The 22,160-nt window shown below is 51.6% G+C and overlaps 2 protein-coding genes across 5 annotated transcripts; both read left to right on the top strand.

The window, feature by feature from the left end:
* Positions 1-59: 59 nt before the first annotated feature.
* Positions 60-10,239, top strand: LIN28A (lin-28 homolog A). The gene is made up of 4 exons (XM_042838496.1): positions 60-90; positions 798-988; positions 8,927-9,111; positions 10,026-10,239. Exons 1-4 carry the CDS (start codon positions 60-62, stop codon positions 10,237-10,239), a joined length of 621 nt encoding a protein of 206 aa, XP_042694430.1.
* A 3,906-nt stretch (positions 10,240-14,145) lies between these two features.
* Positions 14,146-21,899, top strand: DHDDS (dehydrodolichyl diphosphate synthase subunit). Of its 4 annotated transcripts, none has more exons than XM_042838498.1 (9): positions 14,146-14,208; positions 15,391-15,468; positions 16,391-16,507; positions 17,131-17,273; positions 18,170-18,286; positions 18,462-18,563; positions 19,199-19,313; positions 20,053-20,160; positions 21,236-21,899. In XM_042838498.1, exons 2-9 carry the CDS (start codon positions 15,406-15,408, stop codon positions 21,470-21,472), a joined length of 1,002 nt encoding a protein of 333 aa, XP_042694432.1. In that variant the 5' UTR covers positions 14,146-14,208; positions 15,391-15,405; the 3' UTR covers positions 21,473-21,899. The 4 variants fall into 4 exon arrangements, with proteins under 4 accessions (XP_042694432.1, XP_042694433.1, XP_042694434.1 ...); XM_042838499.1 differs by lacking the exon at positions 14,146-14,208 and adding an exon at positions 14,441-14,623; XM_042838501.1 differs by lacking the exon at positions 14,146-14,208 and adding an exon at positions 15,991-16,085 and having other exon boundaries at positions 15,392-15,468.
* The last annotated feature ends 261 nt before the right edge of the window (positions 21,900-22,160 follow it).

Genomic DNA, 22,160 nt, shown 5'->3' on the forward strand with positions numbered 1-22,160 from the left:
GGAGGAGGCAGGAGGAGGCGGTAACAGCCACAACTCGGAATTTGCAAGCGAGTGTCGGGATGGGGTCTGTTTCCAACCAGCAGTTCGCAGGTTAAGTTATATTATTGTCGCAGCCCTCCTCGACTCCGCGATTATTAATAACGGCGGCAGAGTCCGACGGTGGTCTGGGAGCCCCCCAGCCCCGCTGTGCCCCGCTGTGCCCCGGGCCCGGCGTGGGGGGATTTTTTTCCCAGCCCAGCGCCGGGCTGAGCGCAGGAGCTCAGGGCTGCCGGGTTGGGGTCAGTGGGGAGCAGAGCTCCCGGTGCTGCGGGGAATCCTCATCGCAGCGGTGTGCTGGGCTCGGAGGGTCGGGTCGGTGTTTTAGGGGAATTTTTCCGCTTTTGTTCTTTTGGGATTTTTTTTTTTTCCAATATCTTTTCATTTTTGTTTTTTTTTTTTTTTTTTTTTTTAAATTCTCCGTCTTTGTTTTTTGTTTTGTTTGTTTGTTTTTAGCGATGCATTTTTCTTTTTATTTTTTTTAATTCTTTTTTTTTTTTTTTTTTTTTTTTAGTTTTTTCTTGCCTAAACACTTCAGGCTGGAGAACAGCCCCAGCGCTCCCACCCCGGTCGCACGGCGATCCCACACGCACACACGTGCGGGGCTCAGCGGATCGCCGCGTTTGGGTCACGGCGGTCATTATTTTGCCTTTCCCATCCAGCAGGACCCAACCTCGGGCTCTTTCCGTTCCTTCCCGGAGGGGGGGTGGGGTACGGGACCCCCCCAGCCCCACTCAGGTGCTCGCTGACTCTCTCCCCAGGTGCGAAGCCGGGCGAGGAGCCGGGCGAGGAGCCGGACGGAGATTCACCCAAAGCCGAGAATGAGTCCCAACCCCTGCATGGCTCCGGCATCTGTAAGTGGTTCAACGTCCGCATGGGCTTCGGCTTCCTCTCCATGACTGCCAAGGGCGGCGCGACGCTGGACTCGCCCGTCGATGTCTTCGTGCACCAGGTGCGCTGCGGCGGGTTTGGGGCTGGAGGTGCTGGGATGCAGCTCCAGATGCTGCCCTGCGGATCTCCGTACCGCCGGCACGGCGGGGACCGTTGCTACTGCCATCCCAAATTGGTGTCCTGGGGGTGATGGGACCCCCCGTGTTTGGGAGAGGAGGGCAGAGAAGGGCAGTGCAGCCCTTGGATTGCTCTCCAGGGAGCGACGCCGTAAATTGATCCTTGGGATCGTTTAATTTTCTCACCGCGGTTCACTGGGGAGCTCTTTGGAGGGCTGGATGCAGAGAGTCAGGTGCCCGTTGGTGGAAAAAGGGGTACATAGGGCACAGCGGAGCAGGAATGCTGCTCACCCCATGGAGGGAAAGGGAAAAGAGCTGCGTTTCCCCCACTGCCAGGTACAGGGTGCTCGGTGCCCCACACAGGGATGCAGGATGGGGCTTTCCCAAACTCATCCTCTGTGGGTGGGGGTTCAGTCCACATGAGCCCGGGGACGCTCAACCTCGGCAACTGGGGAAACAAAACCACCCATAACATGATGATGACATGCACTCGGTCCCTCTGCTGCGTTGTGGGGGGCAAAGTCCTGCTGCAGTATGCAGTCAGTGGGCTAGGGCTGCACTTCATCCTGCATGGCACAAAGCACGCGGGGTCATGCATGTGCCCCTATGGATTCCATACCATAACTGTGGTTTTGTGTCCGGGTTTGACCTGCATGCGTCATGCTGGTGTCCTGAGCCCAGGGAGACTGCAGCTTTGGAGCTGTGGCTGCTCAAAGACACTTCAGTGGAGAATGGATCCAGCCCCGGTGGGGACCATGTGCAGGAGTTGGGGAAATGGGACTGGAGATGGAGCCTGAACTGGGGCCACGTGGGCAGTGCTGGGAGGGAGATATGGGTTTGGTGCTGGGTGCTTGGCAATGGGGCTGTGCACTGAACCTGGGCTCCCGCTCCTCCAGGAAGCAGGGAGAGAAGAAGCTGTTGGGGATGGGAAGCAGTATGGGAGTGCAGGGGATAAGGATGTCTTTGGAGCGAAGCCGGGTGGTTTTGTGCATTTGATTGGGCGCAGGATGGCGACGGAGTGATGCTGGTGATAGGTCCTGAGGAGCTCCCAGCTCTCCTTTGGCAAAAAGGGCAATAGGGGAAAACCGAACCCCTTCTTTGTAGGAGCCGCTGTGCAGAAGCGCTGTTGGATTTCAGGCTGAGGTCTCCAAATCTGCCAGAGAAAGCTGAGCTCCGGGTTCTTCCCAGGGGCAGCAAATGGGTCTTTGCATATCAGCGCTGTGTCAGTGGGGGGGGAGCCTCCCTCCTGCCCCTCTGCCCAGGCTTTATTGCCTCCAGGCAGTCTGGTTTCCTGATTGCTCTTGCTCACATTCCTGCAGGAAAAGAGGATGAGTGGGGTGTCCTCCTGGCACTCCCCATTTGTTGGGGCCACAGAGACCAGAGCAGGGTTTGGTGCTTAGAAGGCAGCAAGCATTGGGCAGTTTAGGGTACAGGGTGGCACTGGGGAGCCCAGAGTGAGTGCGTGATTCTCACTGCCCGGATGTATGCAGCAGAGCCCGGATGCTCCTGGCGCACGCAGCCGCCAGCAGTAAGGCCATTTGGGGTTGATGCAGTGTTTCCATCACCACTCCATTTGCTTTTGGTGTAAAGTCACTGCTTTCCCGCAGTGAAGCCAACTGGGACTGTCCCACTGCAGGGCATTGCCAGCATCACCTCGACCCTGCTGAGCACCCAGGGAGGGCAGGTCAGACCTAAAGGGCAAAAGCCAGTATCGGGTCAGGGTGCTGCACCTGGCACCCACCCAACCATTGGGGTACAACAACCAGAGCCCCCCCAGAGCCCTCCCCTCTTCATTTACATATGTGAATGATGACCCACAGGAAGTAATTGTGGGAAAAAGAAGGGAATTGGCCTCTTTAGATCTATTAAATCACTTTATTACAGGAACCAGGTCTGAATGGCCCCACTCTGCAGGGAGCGCGTCTCCATCTCTCTCCCCCTTTATCTGATCACAAAGAGATTAAAATCTCGGCAGGACAGGAGACTAACAGGGCTCCTCCAGGGCTGCCTTTCCCTCTCATTGTGAGCTCAAAATGAGGCATTTGGGTTAAAATGCCTCCCCTGGACACTGGAGATGGATTCATTTGGGGGCTGTGGTCCTGGGCTTGCAATGGTGCAGGGATGAGAGGGGAAGTCTGAGTGCCCCATTGCAGCATTCCCAGAGCTCAATGCCTGCAGTAGAGCAAGCACTGCCCCACAGCCCTGGCTGAGAGCAGAGGGGATGAGGCTGCTCCCAGCCTTTCTGCATCTCATCTCTGTGTCTCAGAGTATTTATCCAACCTAACAAGCTGAAATCCTAGATAAAAGTGAGAATGTTTGGTAGTTTTGCTCCTTTTCATGATTTTTGGCATGGATTTTTGGCATGGGTGCAGCTGGGACTCAGGGGTGCTGCAAGGGTTCATTTTTTGACATCTTGGTGACATGGTCCCAAGTGGCCATACCAGAGATGTGGCCAGGACGTGGCCATCGTGTCCTGCCCAGACAGGGGGCCGTGGTTCCCCAGGTGTCATTGGCCTCAAGGGGGCCGATGCTGAGGGCATGGGGCTCCATCCCCACCAAGGGGTGTGGGGAACAGCACAGAGGGGCCACCCCTCTGCTGTAGGTTCCATGAGGGCTCCCTGGGTTGGCGCCGTGCCCCTGAGCACAGCCAGGACTGATGCTGATGGGAAGCAAGCACGATGGGAGGTTTTAAGAAAAGCACGTGTTGGAGGGCAGCCCCGTCCCAGTTACTGCAAAGGCACACATAGGAGGCTTCTCCCTGGAGTGAGAGGTTCTGCCCTTGCAGGGCTGAGCTATGGGGCAGGATGCAGCCCCATGGGAAAGGGAAGAGGCAGCACACTGGAGCAGTGATGCCTATGAGGGCAGAGGGGCATAAAAATCTGTTTTCCAGTCTGGTGTGCGATGCTTCCGCGGGTGCAGGATGGAGCTGTGGGATGGGGCACATCCCCTCGGAAGGGCTCCATGGGGCAGAGATGCACTTTGGCCTCTGCTTTCGAGGGGAGGAGCGAGCAATTCCTTTGTTTTTGTTTCTATTATTATTTTATTTTTATTTTTAAATAAGTGCAGGGATAAAATTACATCTCAAAATACACTGCCGTGTCCTGGCAATGGGAATTGTTGGGAATGCCGCGTCTGTCTGATGGCAAATCGTGAAAGAGAGCAGCTTTATCCCAGCCTGAAACCTCCCTCAAGATGCACACACACAAAAAAAGCCTCCTGTCTCTGTCTAAAGATTAACTGATGGCTGCAGGCACCTCCCTTCCCCCATCCGCTGCTCTCGAGCCCCCAGGGTGACGGCTGGGAGAGAAAAAACCCTTACATGGTCTGCGAGAGAAAATGGTCCAAATGAATGGGATTTCTCCCATTCTCTGAGCTCCATCCCTGGCCACCCCCAGCTCCACCATTTCTGAACACCCCCCCAAATATGTTTACTCCTAAAAATAACCTGGATGGAGACTGAGGGAAGGTACTGCGCTCTCGGACATGCTCCAATATCGGAGTATGAAATTAATATGCAGCAGCTGATCCTAATTAGCCTCTGCGTGGCCACTGCCGCTGCCCCCTCCCTGCAGATGGGAAGCACATAGGTTTGGCAACCTAGGGCTGGTAAAAGTGAGTGGAAATGTGGGTTTAGGGCAGGTGACTGTTAAAGAACCTTATCGAATGGGTTGTTTTAACCCAAATTAACCTAGTGTTTCATTTTACTTGCTTATGGTGGAAAATGAAAAGAATGCCTGATTATTTTGGCAAGAAAATGCATTTATTTTGGATTTACTTTGAGGAAATTGGGTAGGAATACAGAGCCTGGAAAGCCCCAGTGATGTTTTGGTGCTCACTGTGCTGGGTTCCCCCATCCCTGTAGCACCCTTTCTTTCCAGGCTCAGCAATTACCCAGCGTTGGCACCAGTGGTGGGCTGCAGGCAGTCACTCCCTGCTCTGCTCCAAAGCTGCAGCACCAGGAAAAGATTTGCTGTGGAATTTGGGAAGAGGGAATTCCAGACAGGAATCACGGCTGTGCCAGCCCAGGCTGGGCAAGCGTTAGCCCAAAGTGGGTGAGCGCAAGCTCTCTGCTCCCCTGGCACAGGAGTGAGGAAGGATCTGCTCTCTGCCAAACCCAAACTGGGGAAACACAGGCTGCCCCAATTGCCCAGGCCAGCTCAGCTCAGAGCTGCTCCTAACGCAGCATCCCACCAGGCTTGTTTGCCCAGAGATTTCGGTTTAAAGCAAAGCAATTCCCGTACAGATAAGGGCGAGGTGCAGCGGCTGCTCCGCCCGAGGCCCCTCTGGACACAAAGATGATTTGATTGAGTGGCCGGGGCTGGCTGGAATAAACGTCCCCTTGTGTCACGCTGGGGAGGCCACGGGGACAATGGTGACCCTGGGGCCGTCTGAGCCCCTCCAGCGCCCAGCAGAGTGGGGGCAAAACCGAGGCTGCCACAGAGCCTCTGCCGCTGCCTGGGGAGCAGTGTTGGGTTTGGGATGCTCCAACCCCAAAGGGACACAACGGGGGGTTTGTGGGATAAGAAGAGGAGGTGGGAGGTGCAGGTGGGGAAGGGGGAATGGGCAGAATTGGGGTGCGGGATGCACTGGGGCAGTGGGCAGCGTTCAGCTGCTCTTGTGCTGTGGCTTTGTCTGTGTTAAATAACTGTGGTGGGGTTTGGGATGGGTGGAGGGTCCGCAGGGGGGCTGCCTGGCAGTGCAGGGAGTGGGGACAGGCAGTGTTGGTGCTGCTACTTCTCCTCGTCCTACTGGTTAACTCTGAACCCTACTGACAACAAGCAGAACCCCATCAGTACCTATGCTTCAAAACACAGTTTTATTACAAATGCTTTGTGTTTGAGAACCGGGGGTCACTCCACACCCTCCCCACCAAAACCACCTCCCCAAGACCAACCCCAGACCAGTGCATGGGGAGTGGAGCTCAGGAGGGCAACCACAGCACAGCAGAGGGGCTGCCAGCCCCCATAGCCAGTGAAGAGGGTCAGTGGGGCCGTGTCCATGCCGGCCACCCTTCCTCCCCCCGTCGTGGCCTGGAACTCCTGGAATTTGGCCGGCGTGAGCGCGGCCAGCCCTTTGTTCTTGCTGGCCAGCCCCGGTGGCTCCCAGCCCAGGCCCTCCCCTACGCTCCCCCTCACCAGCATCCCCAGCTCGCTCTGGGCCCCCCTTCCTCTCTTTATTTTTTGGGGAGGGCGGGGGGGTGTGGAGGCCTGGGAAGGCTCCCGCTTTGTGTGTGGTGTGGGACAGGGGCTCTGGGCCCCTTCCTTTCAGATGCAGGAGGTATGCAGCTAATTCAATGGGCTGCAGTTTGATTACCTATCTGATAACAGAGGAATGCCAGCAATGTGTGTGTTTTGGGAAGGGGGCAGGGGGATGCGCAGGGACCACCAGCCACTCGCAGCTCACTTCAAAAGGCCGCAGCGGGGGGGAGAGCTGGGGTGCCCTGGCCACTGCCCCCCTCCTTCCCCGGGGAGAGGGCGTTTCCTTTGGCCTTTTGGCAGAGGGGGCCGGGGGCTGAGGAGGCTGTTGTCATCCTCACCCGCTGCTGGAAAATAAATAGCTTCCCCCTCATGTTGCGGCAGCTTTGGCTCCAGTCCTCCTCTTCCTCGTCAGCCAAAATGCGGCAGCATTGGGGAGAGAGATGGGGGAAGAAGGAGATCATGATCATGGATGAAGAGTGGGACCCAGAGAATGTGCCAGGGTCCCCCCTGCCATGGTGCAGCTTTGACCCATTGCATGGAGCAGAGTGCTGGTGAGATTTGGTTGCTGGCAGTGTAAACACAGCTGGGCTGTAAACACCCCAGTGGAGATCTCTGCCGGAGATGGAGGTCTGCACAGGCAGCTGCCTCGTGTCCCCCAGCTTCCAGCAGTGCCTCCAGTGCCACTAAGCAGAGCTCAACTCCTCCACGCCCTGAACAAGTCTCCTGTTTAGGTGGTACTCAGCAACCTCTGGGTGATGATGCCCAGCACCCCAGAGTCATTAAGGTTGGCAAAGACCACTAAGATCATCTAGCACAACCATCAGCTCATCACCACCATGCCTGCTAAACCATGTCACTCTCCTGGTGATGCTCAGCATCCTCACCATGATGCACAGCCTGGGGAAAGCTGAGCTGAGACTGAGTACTGATGTTTATGGTTACACTCAGCTTACCAGGGAGCTGACTGGTGGCAGGCCCTGTGGAGCAGGTTTTGGCACTGTTTTTGGCAGCAGAGGCCCTCAGACAGAAAAGGTGGTTCTGTCTGGAGGGTCCCCCAATCCCCATGGGTGAGCAGATGTGAGTAATGTGGCACTGCCCATGTGGTTTGTCCCACCCTGAGCCAGACTCCAGGATGTGGTGGTAGGGACTAGTATGGAGAAAGCCCCATGGGGGGTTTGGGAGAGGAAACAGGGAAAAATCAGCAGGAAAAGGGGCAGTTCCTCAAGCCCCGTTGCATTTCCACTTCTTCTGTGCGCCCACAGATGCATGCACATCCTGCAAGATTGCACTGAGAAAAATCACTCCAAAACATCAACAACTCAATTTCCTCCCTCTCTGCTTTCCTGTGGAGTGTCCCCATGTGGATCCCGGGCAGATCTGGGAGTGTAGCAGAAAAGGAAGAGAGAAGTGGTGCGGCTGTCCTTGCCGGGCAGCGTGCCCATGTTGCATCCCTGTGGGAAGCGCGGGTGGCCACGTGAGGGAACTTGCAGCCCATGAATGGGAGATGCTCCATTCATAAAAGCAGGGTCCTACGGCTGCACGTCAGTGCCGAGCTCTGCCAGGAATTCCGGCCCAGCAACACAGAGCTGCTCCTCCCTCTGACAGCAAATCCCTCTTAACTCTTTGCTCATCAGATTTCCACTAACAAAGCAGACCAAAACCTCTGCTCAAATGTATGCTTGGGATGTGGCGGAGCTGGTCCAGCAGCGATGCTCATGCTATGGGTGGCAGGAGATGTCGGGTGCATCTCCTCTCCCTGTGATGTTGTTCTGCTGAAATGGATGTGTCTCAAAAAAGCAGAGTGGATTTTTCCACCCCCTCCTGCCTGGGTTCTTCTAAACTCCCATATTTGCTTTCAGTGTTGCTCTGCGTTGATTCCAGTGGGACAGGGGATGCCCCCAGCAGCCACAGCCAAATGGCAGCTTCATTGCTGGGTCACTTAAAGGGCTGGAGCTTTAGGGTTACCCTGCTCCAGCACCCAGCTCAGCAGCTTTTTAAGGATGCTCTTTTAAGCATTTTAAGCAAAAGCAGCACAGAGTTGGGGTGAGCTAAGGCCAGAGGAGAGTTGCTTTTGGGAACAGCCGTGTTATGTCACAACAGGCAATAGCAACCTTTGGGCCCCAGAGAAAAGCTCCTTATTGTTCTGCTGAGTGCAGCGGGAGGGACCAGAGGACACTGCCCCGAGGGCCCCAATTCCTACTCCAGCGTGCTGCATCCTCTGCAGCTGAGCTGTGGTTTGGGGTGAAATCTTCTGGTCGTGCATCCATGTCCCTCCTGTTCTGCTTTTCAATGGGGAGGAGAGGAGGGCTCCACGTGCATGTGCAAAGCCTCGAGATCCCTTTGTCTCTTCAAAATGAAGTTTTGAATTTCCCTTTGAGTTCTCAGCCTGCAGCTTCGGGAGCTTGCAGGGTGCAGTGCAGGGTTGGAAGGGGAGAAGGGGGCTGCAGGTTTGCAGTGTGAAGAGCCAGCATTTTGCAGCAAACCCTGCAGATATTAGGGTCAGAGCTCGTTTGTTGGGTTAGTGAGCCCATCTCATCTCTGCATTATCAAACAGATGAAAAGTGCACAGTCAGGCTCAGTCCTGATGTCCACTCCCTTGGGTATGGGGGAGGAACATCAGCACCCTGGCACCATGGGATGGGACTCGTGGTGTGCAAGCACCGACTGCCATCCTCTCCTCCTCAGAGCAAGCTGCACATGGAGGGCTTCCGCAGCCTGAAGGAAGGTGAAGCCGTTGAATTCACCTTCAAGAAATCCTCCAAAGGTTTGGAGTCCATCCGGGTGACCGGCCCAGGGGGTGTCTTCTGCATTGGCAGCGAAAGGAGACCCAAGGGCAAGAGCCTGCAGAAACGCAGATCGAAAGGAGACCGGTAAGGGGCAGATGGGGCCTGATCTAGGGCTGGCTCTGAGCCCTGCGGGTGCCAGGAACTGCCTGGGGCTGGGCTTTGGTGGGGGCTATGTGGTCAGGGACCCCTCGTGTTGCCCTGTCCTGCCCACTTTTGGCCAAGGGCTGCAGGGCACGGTGTGGGCAGCGACCCTTCCTCTAAGAAAGCCACTTCCTCCAGCACTTAATGAGTGGCAGATGCAGCTTGGTGGGGAAAGGGCAGAGAGGCAGAAGCAAGAGGGCAGAGGTCGGGGACACCCCGGGCTGACGCTCCCCTTGTGTGTGGGAGCCGCACTGGGCTGAGCTGGGCAGGGGTAATTTTCTCAGAGAGAAACCCTTGCTTGTGGCGAGGAAATGACCGGACGTCCTGGCAGCGGCTCCTACAGGGAGGCTCTTGGGCCCTGGAGCCAGTTCTCAGCCGCCCCTCAGCCCTTCTGCCTGGGATGCTGGATCTCAGTGTCCCCAGCAAGACTCTGCACCCCAGCAGGGCTGCGGCTGCACCTCCGAGCTTGGGGCTTCCAATCAGTTGGGAAGGGATTGGGGAAGGAAAGGAGCGATGCTCACAACTTTGGGTTTCCCAGTGAGTTAGAAAACTGGATTCTGTCTGTTCCTGTTGCACCAAGCACTGGCAGCTCGTACCATGGAGTAACCTGCGATGCAGCTTCCACAAACCCAGGGTCTATTACCACAGTGCTGCCAGAGGGCTGTGAGCCCCCCGTTTCACCCCCATGTGCTTGTTTCTTGATTGGGTTGTTTGGGTTTGCTGCCATCTCCTGGGTACCAGCAGCACCACTGGGAGAGACCTAAAACCACCGGGGAGCAAACCCAAGGGCCACCCCCGGCCCCAGTGAGTCCTCTCCTTTCGTTTCCCCTCCTCGAATCTCTCTCCTCCCCACGCAGATGCTACAACTGCGGCGGGCTGGACCACCATGCCAAAGAATGCAAGCTGCCTCCGCAGCCCAAGAAATGCCACTTCTGCCAGAGCATCAGCCACATGGTCGCCAACTGCCCCGCCAAAGCTCAGCAGTCGCCCAGCTCTCAGGGAAAGCCTGCCTACTTCCGCGAGGAGGAGGACATGCACAGCTCAGCCCTGCCCCCCGAAACCCGGGAATGATGGCGGGCGGCGGGGAGGGCTAACACCAGGATGGAGAGGCTTTGGCAAGGCAAACGGGGAGGGATGAGGGCAGAACCTTATTCTCCTTAAAGCCCAGCTTTAATTGGGGTGACTCCAAAAATAGGAGGGGGAGCATCCAACGCACCTCTCTCAGATAAGATAAATTAATAAATAAATAGGTTCGTCTTAATTCTCTGGGAAGCTAGGAGGAGGAGCAGGAAGGCACGGCTCAGGGAAGCTCTGGTGGCTCCTTGCTCCCCGCCCCACGGCCGGAGCAGGGAGAGACAAGAGTGGCAGGGCTGGGGGGGCTGCCCGCAGGCCGGCCTCATGGCCCCCTCAGCTCCTCACCCCTGAAATTGGGCTGGAAGTGCTGATATTTTCCCCAGAGAGCAGCACACGGCTCAGTAGAACTCAGTCTTCTGCGTGGATCAAAGCCACGTGGGACAAACACTGCTGCTCCTCCTACCCATGCTGCATCGGCACCCTGGGCTGAGCCTCCTGTAGGTACAAGAAAATGGGGACCCGGGGTGGCAGTGGCTGCCCTCATCCCTCCCCAGCCTTGCCTTTATTTATTGGCCCCAGTGACAGCCCTTCTCCTGAGGCCAGACGCCCCAACCATGCCAAAGCCAATGCCAAGTGAAAGCTGCACTAGGATGTGCGTGAATGACGTATCTTTGGGTTTGTTTGTTGTCTTTGGTTTGGTTTTTTGTTTTTGTTTTTGCCTTTTTTTTTTTTTTTTTTGCCTTTTTTATATAAATATTCAGGTTTTGTATTTTTGTATATTTTAATCTTTAAGAAAAGAAGAAAAAAAAAAAAGAGAGAAAGAGAAAGGACCTAATTCCTGCAACTTATTCTCAGGTATTCGAGCAATCTCAGGGATAAAATACCTCTGTAGCCCAGTGCTGGACGGAGAGGAGGGTTTTTTCTAACAGCACAAAGATGTGACAAAGTTTGTATTGGAAGTGTAGATCTACCTCACTGGATGTTCGCTAGGTGGATTGACATGTTGAGCTTTTTGGTTGTGTTTTTTGGTATGTTTGGGTTTTGTTTCCTTTTTAACTGTATTAATAGAATCTCTTTCCCTTCTCTACTGGACTAAGGAGGAATTTGGGTCTGTGAGTCCATGCACAGGGATGGAGAAGCCAGGCAGTGCTGCAGGGCAGGGAACAGCTGCTAGAGCCCATGTTGGCTCCCCAACTCCAGATTTTCTCCCAGCCCGGTGGTTTTTGAGGACTGTCCTCCATTTCTCTCTCCTGTTTACATGCTCCCTCCCTGCTGCCCCGTGGGAACACTTCTGTCCACCTCGTGCTGGATTCCCCATCGCCTGTGGGCTGGGATGCCACACAGGCTCCCAGCAGGCCATGGGGATGGTGACCTAAAAGCCAGAATGGGGATCCCAGAGCATGCAGTGTGAGCTGACAGCAGCCAAGGAGGGTGCTGAGAGACTGAGCACTGTCCCAAGCCCTCAGTCGTCCCCAGTCTGGGACCTGCTGGTACAAGGGGCCTGGTGCCAAGGTGGACCCAACTCATGGCCAAGGAGGGCAACCGCTCTATCTCTCTGCTCCCTTCCTGGCTTTCCCCAGATGTGGGCTCAGGATGGCTGGGGGATGCTCTGCATCCCTTCTTTTGGGCCATCAATACTCCACAGCCCGGGGCTGCCTGGAGCCTTCCCAGTGAGGGAGTTTTACCATGCTGGTGTCTCAGGACGTGCACGATTTCTGATGTTCTTTACTAGAATGTAGGTTTAGATTGGAGCAGGCTGGACCAGATGGAGAGCATCTACTCCAACCTCACCGGCAGCAATCACTGCACCCGATGACCCCTCTGGGGTTTGTTTCTGCCCCAAATCTACCCCCTGCCATGAGGCTTGTGGGGTTGGAGAGAAGCTCCTAGATGAACCTGCCCTGCTCCAGTAGTTCCTATGGTGAGGTGGTGGTCTCTTCTTGGGAGGGTGGGGGAAGGACCTCAAGTTCTCGACTAGTGATGAGATTTAGACTAACCCACTTCAGGAAAACTGCTTTTGTCTGAACGGGGTAAATGCAATAGAACACACCAGGCTGCGTGTCTAACCCTGGGCTTCAGTCCCAATGTGGGGACTGCTGGCCCACCTTGGTTGCCAGGCCCTGGTTCTTGTATCTGTTTGAAGAGTCGTGTAGGACCGTTCCCCCCCGCCCCATTTAATAGTTTGGTGATTTTCTGCTAGCTGCCTAGTATCTGTAAATATCTCTGTAAATCTTTCCTCTTTCTCTCAGTATTCTCTTTGATTATTGTTTACAAAAGTAAGAGGGAAAAAAAAAAAAAAAAAAAAAAAAAAGGAAAAAAAAAATAGCCAAAGCATCTAATAGATTTTGGACCAGGGAGACAGGATCTTCTTTGTGTACTCTGCCTTGCAACTCTGTGGGGATATGAGTTCTGTAGCCACCCCTGTCCCTAAAGCAAAGAGCCAATGGCTTAGAGAATCACTCAGGTTTTCCCCGAGGCCAGTACGGCACCGGGATCCAAGAAAACAGGGATTTAGTCTGTAGAGGGAAGCCAAGCTGGAGAAGATGGAATTGACTTGAATCTTCTTGTGTTTGCTGCCAAGGTTCTTCCTGTGTCTTGACAATAATTAACTTGCTGCATCGCCCATGCCCACACTCGGCTCATGCTGGGCACTATGCATTGCGGGACAGCAAACCGCAGGCGGACGAGGCTGCACTCAGGGTCCTGCTGTAACCAGGCATTTGAATGTATGAGGAGAAATGGCCCTTCCCAGGTGGTGTCTCCACTGGTGTGAATGCCTCAAGTCACACAATCGTCTACAAGGAGACAGAAGAATGTAACTCCATGTTTACTGCTAGCAACCAAAGCTTGTTTGTGACAAACTCAATTGTATGAAGTGGAGGAGATGTAGGGGTGCATGTGGCTCTGCTCGGCTGCGCTTCCCAGTGAGGTTTCCTGCTGGAATCCCCGCAGCCAGGGCTGAGTTCCTGTTGCTGCAGATTTACCCCCTCCTTTCCTCGTTTGTGATTTTTTTTTTTTTTTTTTTTTTTTTTTTTTGTACCAACTATGTAAAATGTGGGGTTGTGTTGTTTTTTTTTCTTTTCTGGAAAAAATAAATAAACAAAAACCATGGGCAATGCTGCTGGTGATGTTCTGTGTGCTGGCTCTTTTTTTTTACCTGTGGGCTATGGGTTGAGCAGCTCATCCCCAAAGCAGTGCTAACAGCAGACATAATGGTGGATCCCCACCCAGTTCTACACCACAGCTTCTTCCACCTGCTGCTCCCATATGATCAGGGGGCTGGAGCACCTCCCCTGCGAAGACAGGCTGAGGGAGCTGGGCTTGTTAGCCTAGAGAAAAGAAGGCTGCGGGGTGACCTCACTGCAGCCTTCAGTACCTAAAGGGAGCCCGCAAACAGGAAGGGAATCAACTCTTTGAAAGGAGAGAAAACAGCAGGACAAGGGAAAATGGTTTTGAGTTGAGGGAGGGAAGATTCAGGTTGGATGTCAGGGGGAAGTTCTTTGCTATGAGAGTGGTGAGGTGCTGGAACAGCTGCTCACCAGAGACCTCATCAGAGGCTGTGATGCCCCGTCCATCCCTGGAGGTGTTCAAGGCCAGGTTGGATGGGGCCCTGGGCAGCGTGGGCTGCTATGAAATGTGGAGGTTGGTGGCCCTGCATGTGGCAGGGAGTTGGAGCTTCGTGATCCTTGAAATCCCTTCCAAGCCTGGCCATTCTGCGATTCTGTGATTCTGTGACCAGCCGCCCGTTTCCAGAGCCTCAGCTCTACGCTCCCGAAGCTCCTCCGCCCCAAGGCCGTCAAGCACCCACCGCCCATCACCCCGCACCCCTCCTCCAACCACCACCAATGCTCCCCGTGCGCATGCGCGCCAGACACTCCCCGCCGTGTCTGCGCATGCGCGGGTGGGTGACGTAAGCGGAAGGGTGCGTCAGTGTCCTGAGGGGCTGAGGCGGCGCCGCCGGGGCAGGTAGCGGGCAGCGGGCCGGGAGGGGCCGGGGCAGCAATAGCAATAGCGGCAGCAATAGCGGTACCCCGGGGGCTGGGGGGAGGCTGCTCTCTGCAGTAGGCCGGGTTTGTGCTGCCTCGTTCCTTTTCTCTCCCCTCGGGAAGCCGGCGGCAGGTTGAGGGGCGCCTCGTGGAGCCCGAGCCGTTCCCGCCGCTCGCTCCGTGGGCCGGAGCACCCCGCTGTCCTTGGCGGGCGGGCGGAGCCGTGTTGCTGCGGCCGGGCTCGGCCTCCTGGGGCCGTTATCCTCGGCTTGGAGGGCAGCGGCTGCTTTGCGGGAGCGTTTTTAAAGGTGACTGTGCGAAATCTCTGCGGAAGACGGATTGCTGTTAACGGCACTGGGAGAAGAGGTGCTTTTAGGACGAATTATTCGAGAGTGGTATGGATGCAGCTCATGTTCCAGCGGGTCCTTCGTGCTTTGCGGCCGTATCTGTGGCCGGCCGGCCCTTTTTGAGGGCACCACAGAGAATGCACGTGTGGAGAAGGCGTGCTGACTTGCGGTTTGGCTCTGCTTTCCTTACGAGGCGGTCGCATCAGCCCTGCTGCCCCACAGCGCTGCTTTGCACGCATCTGTCAGGGCTGAGCGCAATGGAGGTGAATGTGGAATGTCAGGAGACTGTTATGTCCTGTTTGCATAAAGCAGATATTTATGTTTGATCTGGTGAAAAGCGAGCTTTTTAAACTCTAAAGGCTGATTTTGTTCTACTTGTAAAAGAGAAGAAATCATACTGTAAAGTGATATCTGTAAAGCAGGCTGGGGGGTGGCTTATATGGTTGCTTTGCAGGGTTTCCAACAACTTCAGCACAAAAGCATTGAAGGTCATTTCACAATCATTGCTCCATGACCAGCTCATTGGTGGTCCAACGTAATGCAAGAGTTTGCTGTGTGTCTGTACAAGCTCAGCAGCTGTTTCTGTAAGAGTTTTAGTTTTATATCAGTAGAGCACTGAATCTTGACATACAGGTAGAAATTCCAGAGCTAATTTCTGATCCATTCACCTCCCCTATTGTCTGCTGATCCACATGATAAAAAGGGCTCTAGGGTAGTCAAAGGTTATTTTTCCAAGGTGATCCCATATAGTGTTGCTTTGGACTCAGATAGAGTTGTACCTCTAACCCTTTATTTTCATCTTCCTGCTGTAAAAGAATTCTTGGTAAGACATGTCGTGGATCAGAGAAGGCGAGTTGACCATCATTGAGAGGTTTTGTGCCAACATAATTAAGGTAAGGACTGAACTTTGGTTGCCTATGGTAAACAGTAGCTAACAGAGTGCCACTTGGAACCCTGGCAAATATCTCTGACTGATCTGCTGGAGAGAGATAGTGTTGCTAGCAAGGGTAGGTTTTAATGCTGGCACTGCATTTACATCCCTAAGTAGTACTCAGGGATGGAAAATTACTTAAGCATGGTCTTGCAAATGAGCAATGCAGTAGGCTGTGCTTGCCAATAATGAGCTTACACATCCAGGCTTCCAGGTTCTAAGCCATTGCTGATGAAGGCAGGACGTGGGAGGAGGGAGAGTGTGAGGTAGTTGGATTATAGATCTAAAAAATGAAACTGAGTTTCTGCTGACTGGAATAAAAACCCAGTACTTCCTGGGAAATTCTGTCCTGGCTCAGCAGAGTCCTGGAAGTGGCACTGCTGTCCTTTTCTCAGAAGGATCTGTGCAGGCCTAATGAGGTCAGTGGAAAAGAGTTGCTTACCTTAAAGGGAGGAAGGTCTCATGACTTCACTTTTCTTCACAGGCGTGAGTTGTCTGTGAAAATGTCCCTGAACTCTGAAATAAAAATACTTGCAACATGCAACTCTGTGCAACTTCTCCTGTGGCTGCAGAAGGAAGGTGTGCAGTGACAGTGCTGTTCTCCCTCTGAAGTACTGCAGTTCTCTGTCATGAAACAGAAATGAGGCGGGCAAAGTTGCCTTTTCAGTGTGGGCCGTTGTCAGTGCTGACATCTTTAGTGGGAGCCTAAGCTGGAGTTACCAGATTGGTGTTCAGCATCTTAATCTTAAAGCTCCAGGCTTTAAGCTGGGAGAAACTCACTGCATTCTCACAGATGCAGGGTGCTTCCGCAGTGGTGGGACTACGCTCTGTGATACAAGATGCCCACTTGCCTGTCGGCTGTCCTTGTTTCTCCTTGTGTTTAGGCAGGTCCAATGCCCAAGCATGTTGCCTTCATCATGGATGGCAATCGCCGCTATGCCCAGAAGTGTCATGTGGAGAGGCAGCAAGGACATTCGCAGGGCTTTGATAAGCTGGCACAGGTGGGAAGAGTTTTTGTTGCCTCTGAGTTGTGTACTGAAGTTGTGATGTGTTTGGTAACTGACCTTTACTGCTTTACTGATGCATTATATTCCTTCTCTTCCCTGACTGGAGCCAGACTTGTGCTTGCAGCTGATATTAGTCATCATGGACCTGACTTCAGCTCTCTCATTCTGTTACCTTGCTGAGTCGTCTTGATTGCTTAGTTCTTCCTCTGCTTTACACTTGATTAGAATGTCTGCCTTGGAGATCTTGAAGCTTAATTCTGAGCAGCAAGTTGAATTGCTTTGAAAAGGCTTTGAAAATCGTGGTGTTACATAATCTATCACGTTGTCTACAGGAATTGTTTCTGCTGTCTGGATTAGTCACATCTCTATCATGGAGTCTCATCCTAGGTGGTGACACTTTCCATCTGTTTCTTTAAGATGAATCGAACTCTCTTAACTGGCAATCATTGTCAGGTCCTGATGGTTGTGTTTGTTTGTTTATTATTATTATTATTATTATTTTTAATACAGTGTTAGCATAGTGGGAAATGGCAGCTCTGGCAGTTGCAGATACGGGCCTTCTGGACCTATCTGATTACAAGGCTACTGATCTCACTTTTGTTTTTGTTTTCTTGCAGACACTGCGGTGGTGTTTAAATCTGGGGATTCGGGAGGTCACTGTTTATGCCTTTAGTATTGAGAACTTTAAACGATCCAAGGAGGAGGTGGATGGACTAATGGATCTGGCAAGGCAGAAATTTAGCCGCCTACTGGAAGAACAGTAAGAACCCTCTGGTGGCTGTTTCCTACAGGGTGGAACTGAAGCAGAATGACATATTTAAGGGAGAGCTCTCAACCTGAGACTTCCACATAAGGGCACATCAAGTGTTGACCCACTTTAGAGCTGGAGAACTAGTTCACGTGGAGCATGTGGATGGAACTAGTACAGGTCTGAGGGAGCAGGGAGGGACGTTACAGTGCAGTATTGCACAGTACCTCGGTTGTAATTGTTTCCCCATGCCTGACAGATAAGTGCTGTGTGAAATAGTCGTTTATATGGTTGAAGTAAATGGTGAGGGTATGCAGCCGGGCACATGAGTGGGAGAAGACAGCACGTGTGCACTGCTCTGGTTGTCTCAAGTTCTGTTTGAGCACTGCAGTGCCCCACGATTCAAGGTAGCCAGTTGCCCAGTTTCTACCCAATTAAGCTCTTCATGAGCGATAGACCAGAAAGTGTTTGTGCTATTCTGTGTTAATCAGTAATTCTGCTATTTTTCTGTTGGTTTTTTTTATTAGTTAGTTGCCTAGAGTTTTATTTTATTGCCTATGGTTTTATTTTAAGTTTTCTGTATGTGGATTTTCATAACTTCAGATAGGCATGCCTAATTTGTGATCATTATCTAGTCCTTTGGTTATGTCTGCACTTGAGAAACCTGTATGGGGAATGATCATCTTTCCTTTAGGGAAGGATTTGGGATGATCAAACCCAAGCAAATTCTTAACACTCAAAAAACATCTAGTTGTTATGCCTTTGTCTGATTCTGAGATTTGCTGAAGTTACGCCTGCTACGTGCCTGCTTTTTTTCATTTGATGGATGTTATGCAATCAGGGCATGGCAGTCATGCAATCAGGGCTGATCTGTTTTCTGCAGTCCTCACTCTTGTTGTTGGGTGTAGGGAGAACCTGAAGAAGCATGGTGTGTGTATCCGTGTGCTCGGGGACCTGCCACTTCTACCCTTGGATATTCAGGAGCTGATTGCCCAGGCTGTGATGGCAACCAGGAACTACAACAAGTAAGTAACATGGAGTTCAAGGTACCTCATGCTGCCTTCTGCTTGTCAGGTACACCTGTCAGACATGGTGTAGCTTTTCTTGGTCCGAGAATCACATAACAGTTTAGATAGACTCCTTGTTACCTGGTGGACCTTCTTTACTTCCAGGTTCTCCACATCTTTTTCCTCTTTTCAGGTGCTTTCTAAATGTCTGCTTTGCATACACATCAAGACATGAAATCAGCAATGCTGTCAGGGAGATGGCCTGGGGGGTAGAGCAAGGACTGCTTGAACCCAGGTAACTCTTTGTTTTTCTGTGTGAGGCTTCATAGATAAAGTCTGCCTGTCTTTTCTCCTACGCTTTAATACTAACCTCTCAGAAACCAAGTGGCTTTTAAATAGATCCAATTGAACCAGTCCAACTGGAACAAATGACTTCAAGTTACTATGCAATGTTTGTTTTTTTTATTACTGCAGTTACCATGGTGATAGGTACACAACTAAGGCAGAAGAGAAGGCAGGTCTGTATCTTAAGTTACTTTAAATGTGAAGACAGATTTCATACTGCAGTTTTGGACTGCTCAGTTGGCAGTTTCAGCCGTGAGGTCAAACAACAGATGAATCATGAGTACTGAACTGTTCCTCTACCCTGGAGGAGAAGGAGTAGTTAGCTCTGCTCCAGATGGAAGTCTTCACAGTCCTTCTACCACTGTTTTATGTTTCCCGGAGCATCGGGGGATGCTCAGGGGGCTGAAAGAGTGTTTGAAATTGGCCCAGTCTGTCAGAAACATTTGATGACGGGCAGCGGTACAGTCCCATCCACCTGATTTTAATCTGTAGTTCTGTCTTAATAAAAATGCTTAGTAATTCTGATTTGTTGCTATCTTTGTTAGATCAGGAAAGCTGCCTTAACAAGATGCATCTGTCTTTCAGTGATGTGTCTGAATCGTTGCTTGATAAGTGTCTGTATACCAGCAACTCCCCTGACCCAGACCTCCTGATTCGAACCTCTGGAGAGGTCCGCTTGAGTGATTTCCTGCTCTGGCAGGTGAAAGTTTTTGTTTTCTCCATTAAGTGTTCCAGCTTTGCATCAGAGAGTGTTATGTCTCTGGGTGTGATGATGATGATGGCTCTTCCATTTTCTCTGCCAGAGTTTAGATAACTTGTTGGATGGACTGAGTGCAGGGGCGCCTCTAAAGAGTCTGTTTCTTGCAATTCTATGAATGCAGTTACCTGAAATACTGAGAGGCAAAAATATGCTTAGAGCTGAAAGCTTGGGTTTTTCAGCTCTAGAATATCTACAGCATACCACAACTCATAGATTCATTAAGCAATTGAAATGCCATGAGTGGACAGCAAGGAATATCATGAGATGTTATTCGATAAATGGCTTAAATTACATATCCTGATCATGTTCATGTTATTCCCCTAACTCAACCTTTGATAGTCCAGTGTTGCTATTTTAGTTTTGTTGTACATCTGTGGCACTTAAGCTATTAAAAATGCCTCTATAAAGGCCAGGGTCACATTGGAGAAAATTCTGCAGGTATTTTTACATGAATGAATAACTTGTGTTCTAGCAATAATAGTTATTAGATAGACATTACATAGTGCAATTTCAAACTATCCTGGCTGGTATTTATTTAATTTTAAGTAGGTTCTGTTAGAACAGCCTAGGTAAAATCTTTGTGGGGAAGCTGGCGTAGCTTGAGCATCAGAGCAGCATCTTGATGACTTCTTTTTCCCTTGCTAGATGATGACATTGTTGGTGATCTTGCTTTCTGCAGACATCCCATTCATGCCTGGTGTTTCAGTCAGTGTTGTGGCCAGAATATTCCTTTTGGAACTTGTGTGAGGCTATCCTTCGGTTCCAGATGAACTATAATGCATTACAGGTAAGGGAGCTGGAGATCAGGTGAGAGTGTGCAAAGTGGAACAAAGGAATTGTTCATTTAGTGAGCTTAGTTAAGACCTTGTTGCAGTACCAGCAGCCAATGTGAGATGCGTTGCATCTCCTGTGTCTTGTTACAATGTGTTAGCATGTGGACAGATTCCTCTGCTTTCAGGAACAACTAAATTATCTGAGGTCACTGCTGTTTCTACTGGTTATTTTCACTGTACCAGTTGGAAACATCTTCTCTCATCTGGCAGGACAGAACAAGTAAACAGTCTTCATTGCTGTGGAGCAAAATCAGCCAGTTTAGCTCCAGACAGTTACTACTCCTTCCTCATCTGAAAGCCCAGTTTTTCCCCTTAATATCCCTTCATGCAACAGTAGAGGGCTTCTCAGTTTGTGTGTTAAAGTCTACAGGCTAGGATGTACATAAGAAGAAATCCAAAAATGATGTTCTGCTGAAATACTTCAAGTACTTGAAAGGTAGGCAAGGAGAGCTACTGCCTTTACCTTTTGCTGCCCATCCTGCTCTGTCTTGAGCTCATAAATTATTAGAACACAGACATTTAGGAATGTTGAGACCACTCTTGCTCTTTTATAAAGCTAGGTAGATTTACAGTTGATCACAAGCTAAAAGAATTGCCCTATAAATCACTGTTCTCAATCCCCTAAAACCTTTCAGCTGCTGCATGAGTGGTAGCAAAGATTCTGTGATGACACGGGCAGGCTTGTGTGTACATCTGTGGTTTGAAGTACTCTTGTACTCTGTTCCTCCGGATATGGATATCTGAGGACTTTTCCACAAGTAGTCATGACCTCTACCTATTTCAACAAGCAGTTAGTGCCTTGAGCAGACATCTATCTGGAGTAGAAGGTCCTGAAGGATATCCCTGTGTTTTCTCCAACCAGTTGAGCACGCTGCCTAGGAGCACACACAAAGCCACTCTTCATTTGCCCTGCAGCTCAATGGCCAAGCAGAGGCTGTTTCTTCCGAAGCCTGTGCTGCCCTGTATCTGTAATACAGGTGAGCTGAAAGGCCTGGTAAAGTGCTAACGTTCTACTGCTTTTCACTCTAGAAGGCCAGAGACTCCTACATGGAGGAAAGGAAGCAACAAGAGATGGAAAGGGATCAGGCTTATGTGACAAAGAAGCTGCAGCAGGAGGGTTTTGCATCCCCTGGAGACTCTCGGCGCCGACGGACACTGTTGCAAAAATGCTCTGCCATGCGGGAGGAGAGAATCCAGGGCTTTCTACAGGCACTAGAGCACAAGAGAGCGGACTTCTTTGAAAGATTATGTACAGTGTCTGCGTGACACACATGCTGGGTGGCTCTTGGGAAGGCAGTATTTAATTGTGTTGGAATAGCTGCTGCCCAGAGGAATTCACTTGGGGCGGTTCTGCTGTGGGGATGCAGGGCTGCCATAGGATGTTGAGTCCCCACTGGCCCTGTCTAAGGGCAGGGACAGAGTACTGTGAACCTTTCTAGTTCTGTGAATGCTGCTGAGGGAGGTAATGCCGTCCTTCTATCTTGCCTCCCTGTCCCTGATGATGGAGGGAGAATACATGCACCTCACTGTATCTCCACTGCTTGATGTACTGATGACAAGGAATTAACTAAAACAAGCCTCCCATTCTGTTGGGCTCCTCATGGATTAGCCCAGGCAAATCGTTTCAGTCATATAAAGTCAGCCTGGACTTGAATTTCTTGTGATTTTGTAGTAGTAAATCTAGTGAGATTTCCTCTGTGTTCCCATTCAACTTCCTTCCTCAACAGACAGAAAGGTGTGTAAGAGAGCCCTGTGCCAAGCACTGGCAGAGATACTCCCCACTGCCTGCTTGGGGATAGCATCTTGCCTTTTCCCCACTTCACTAAGCAGGGTTTGATATATTTGCTCCTGGTTTCCAAAGAGGTAAAGTGAGATGTTGTCAGCCTTGCCATAAAGGAAAAAGAAGAACTGGGTCAGGTCCTGCAATCCTTTCCCAGCAGAGTGAGTGTGTTTG

This window comes from Centrocercus urophasianus, unplaced genomic scaffold (genome assembly GCF_019232065.1).
Source record: "Centrocercus urophasianus isolate 14NV4802_14NV808 unplaced genomic scaffold, USGS_Curo_1.0 seq_813, whole genome shotgun sequence".
Lineage (NCBI taxonomy): Eukaryota > Metazoa > Chordata > Aves > Galliformes > Phasianidae > Centrocercus > Centrocercus urophasianus.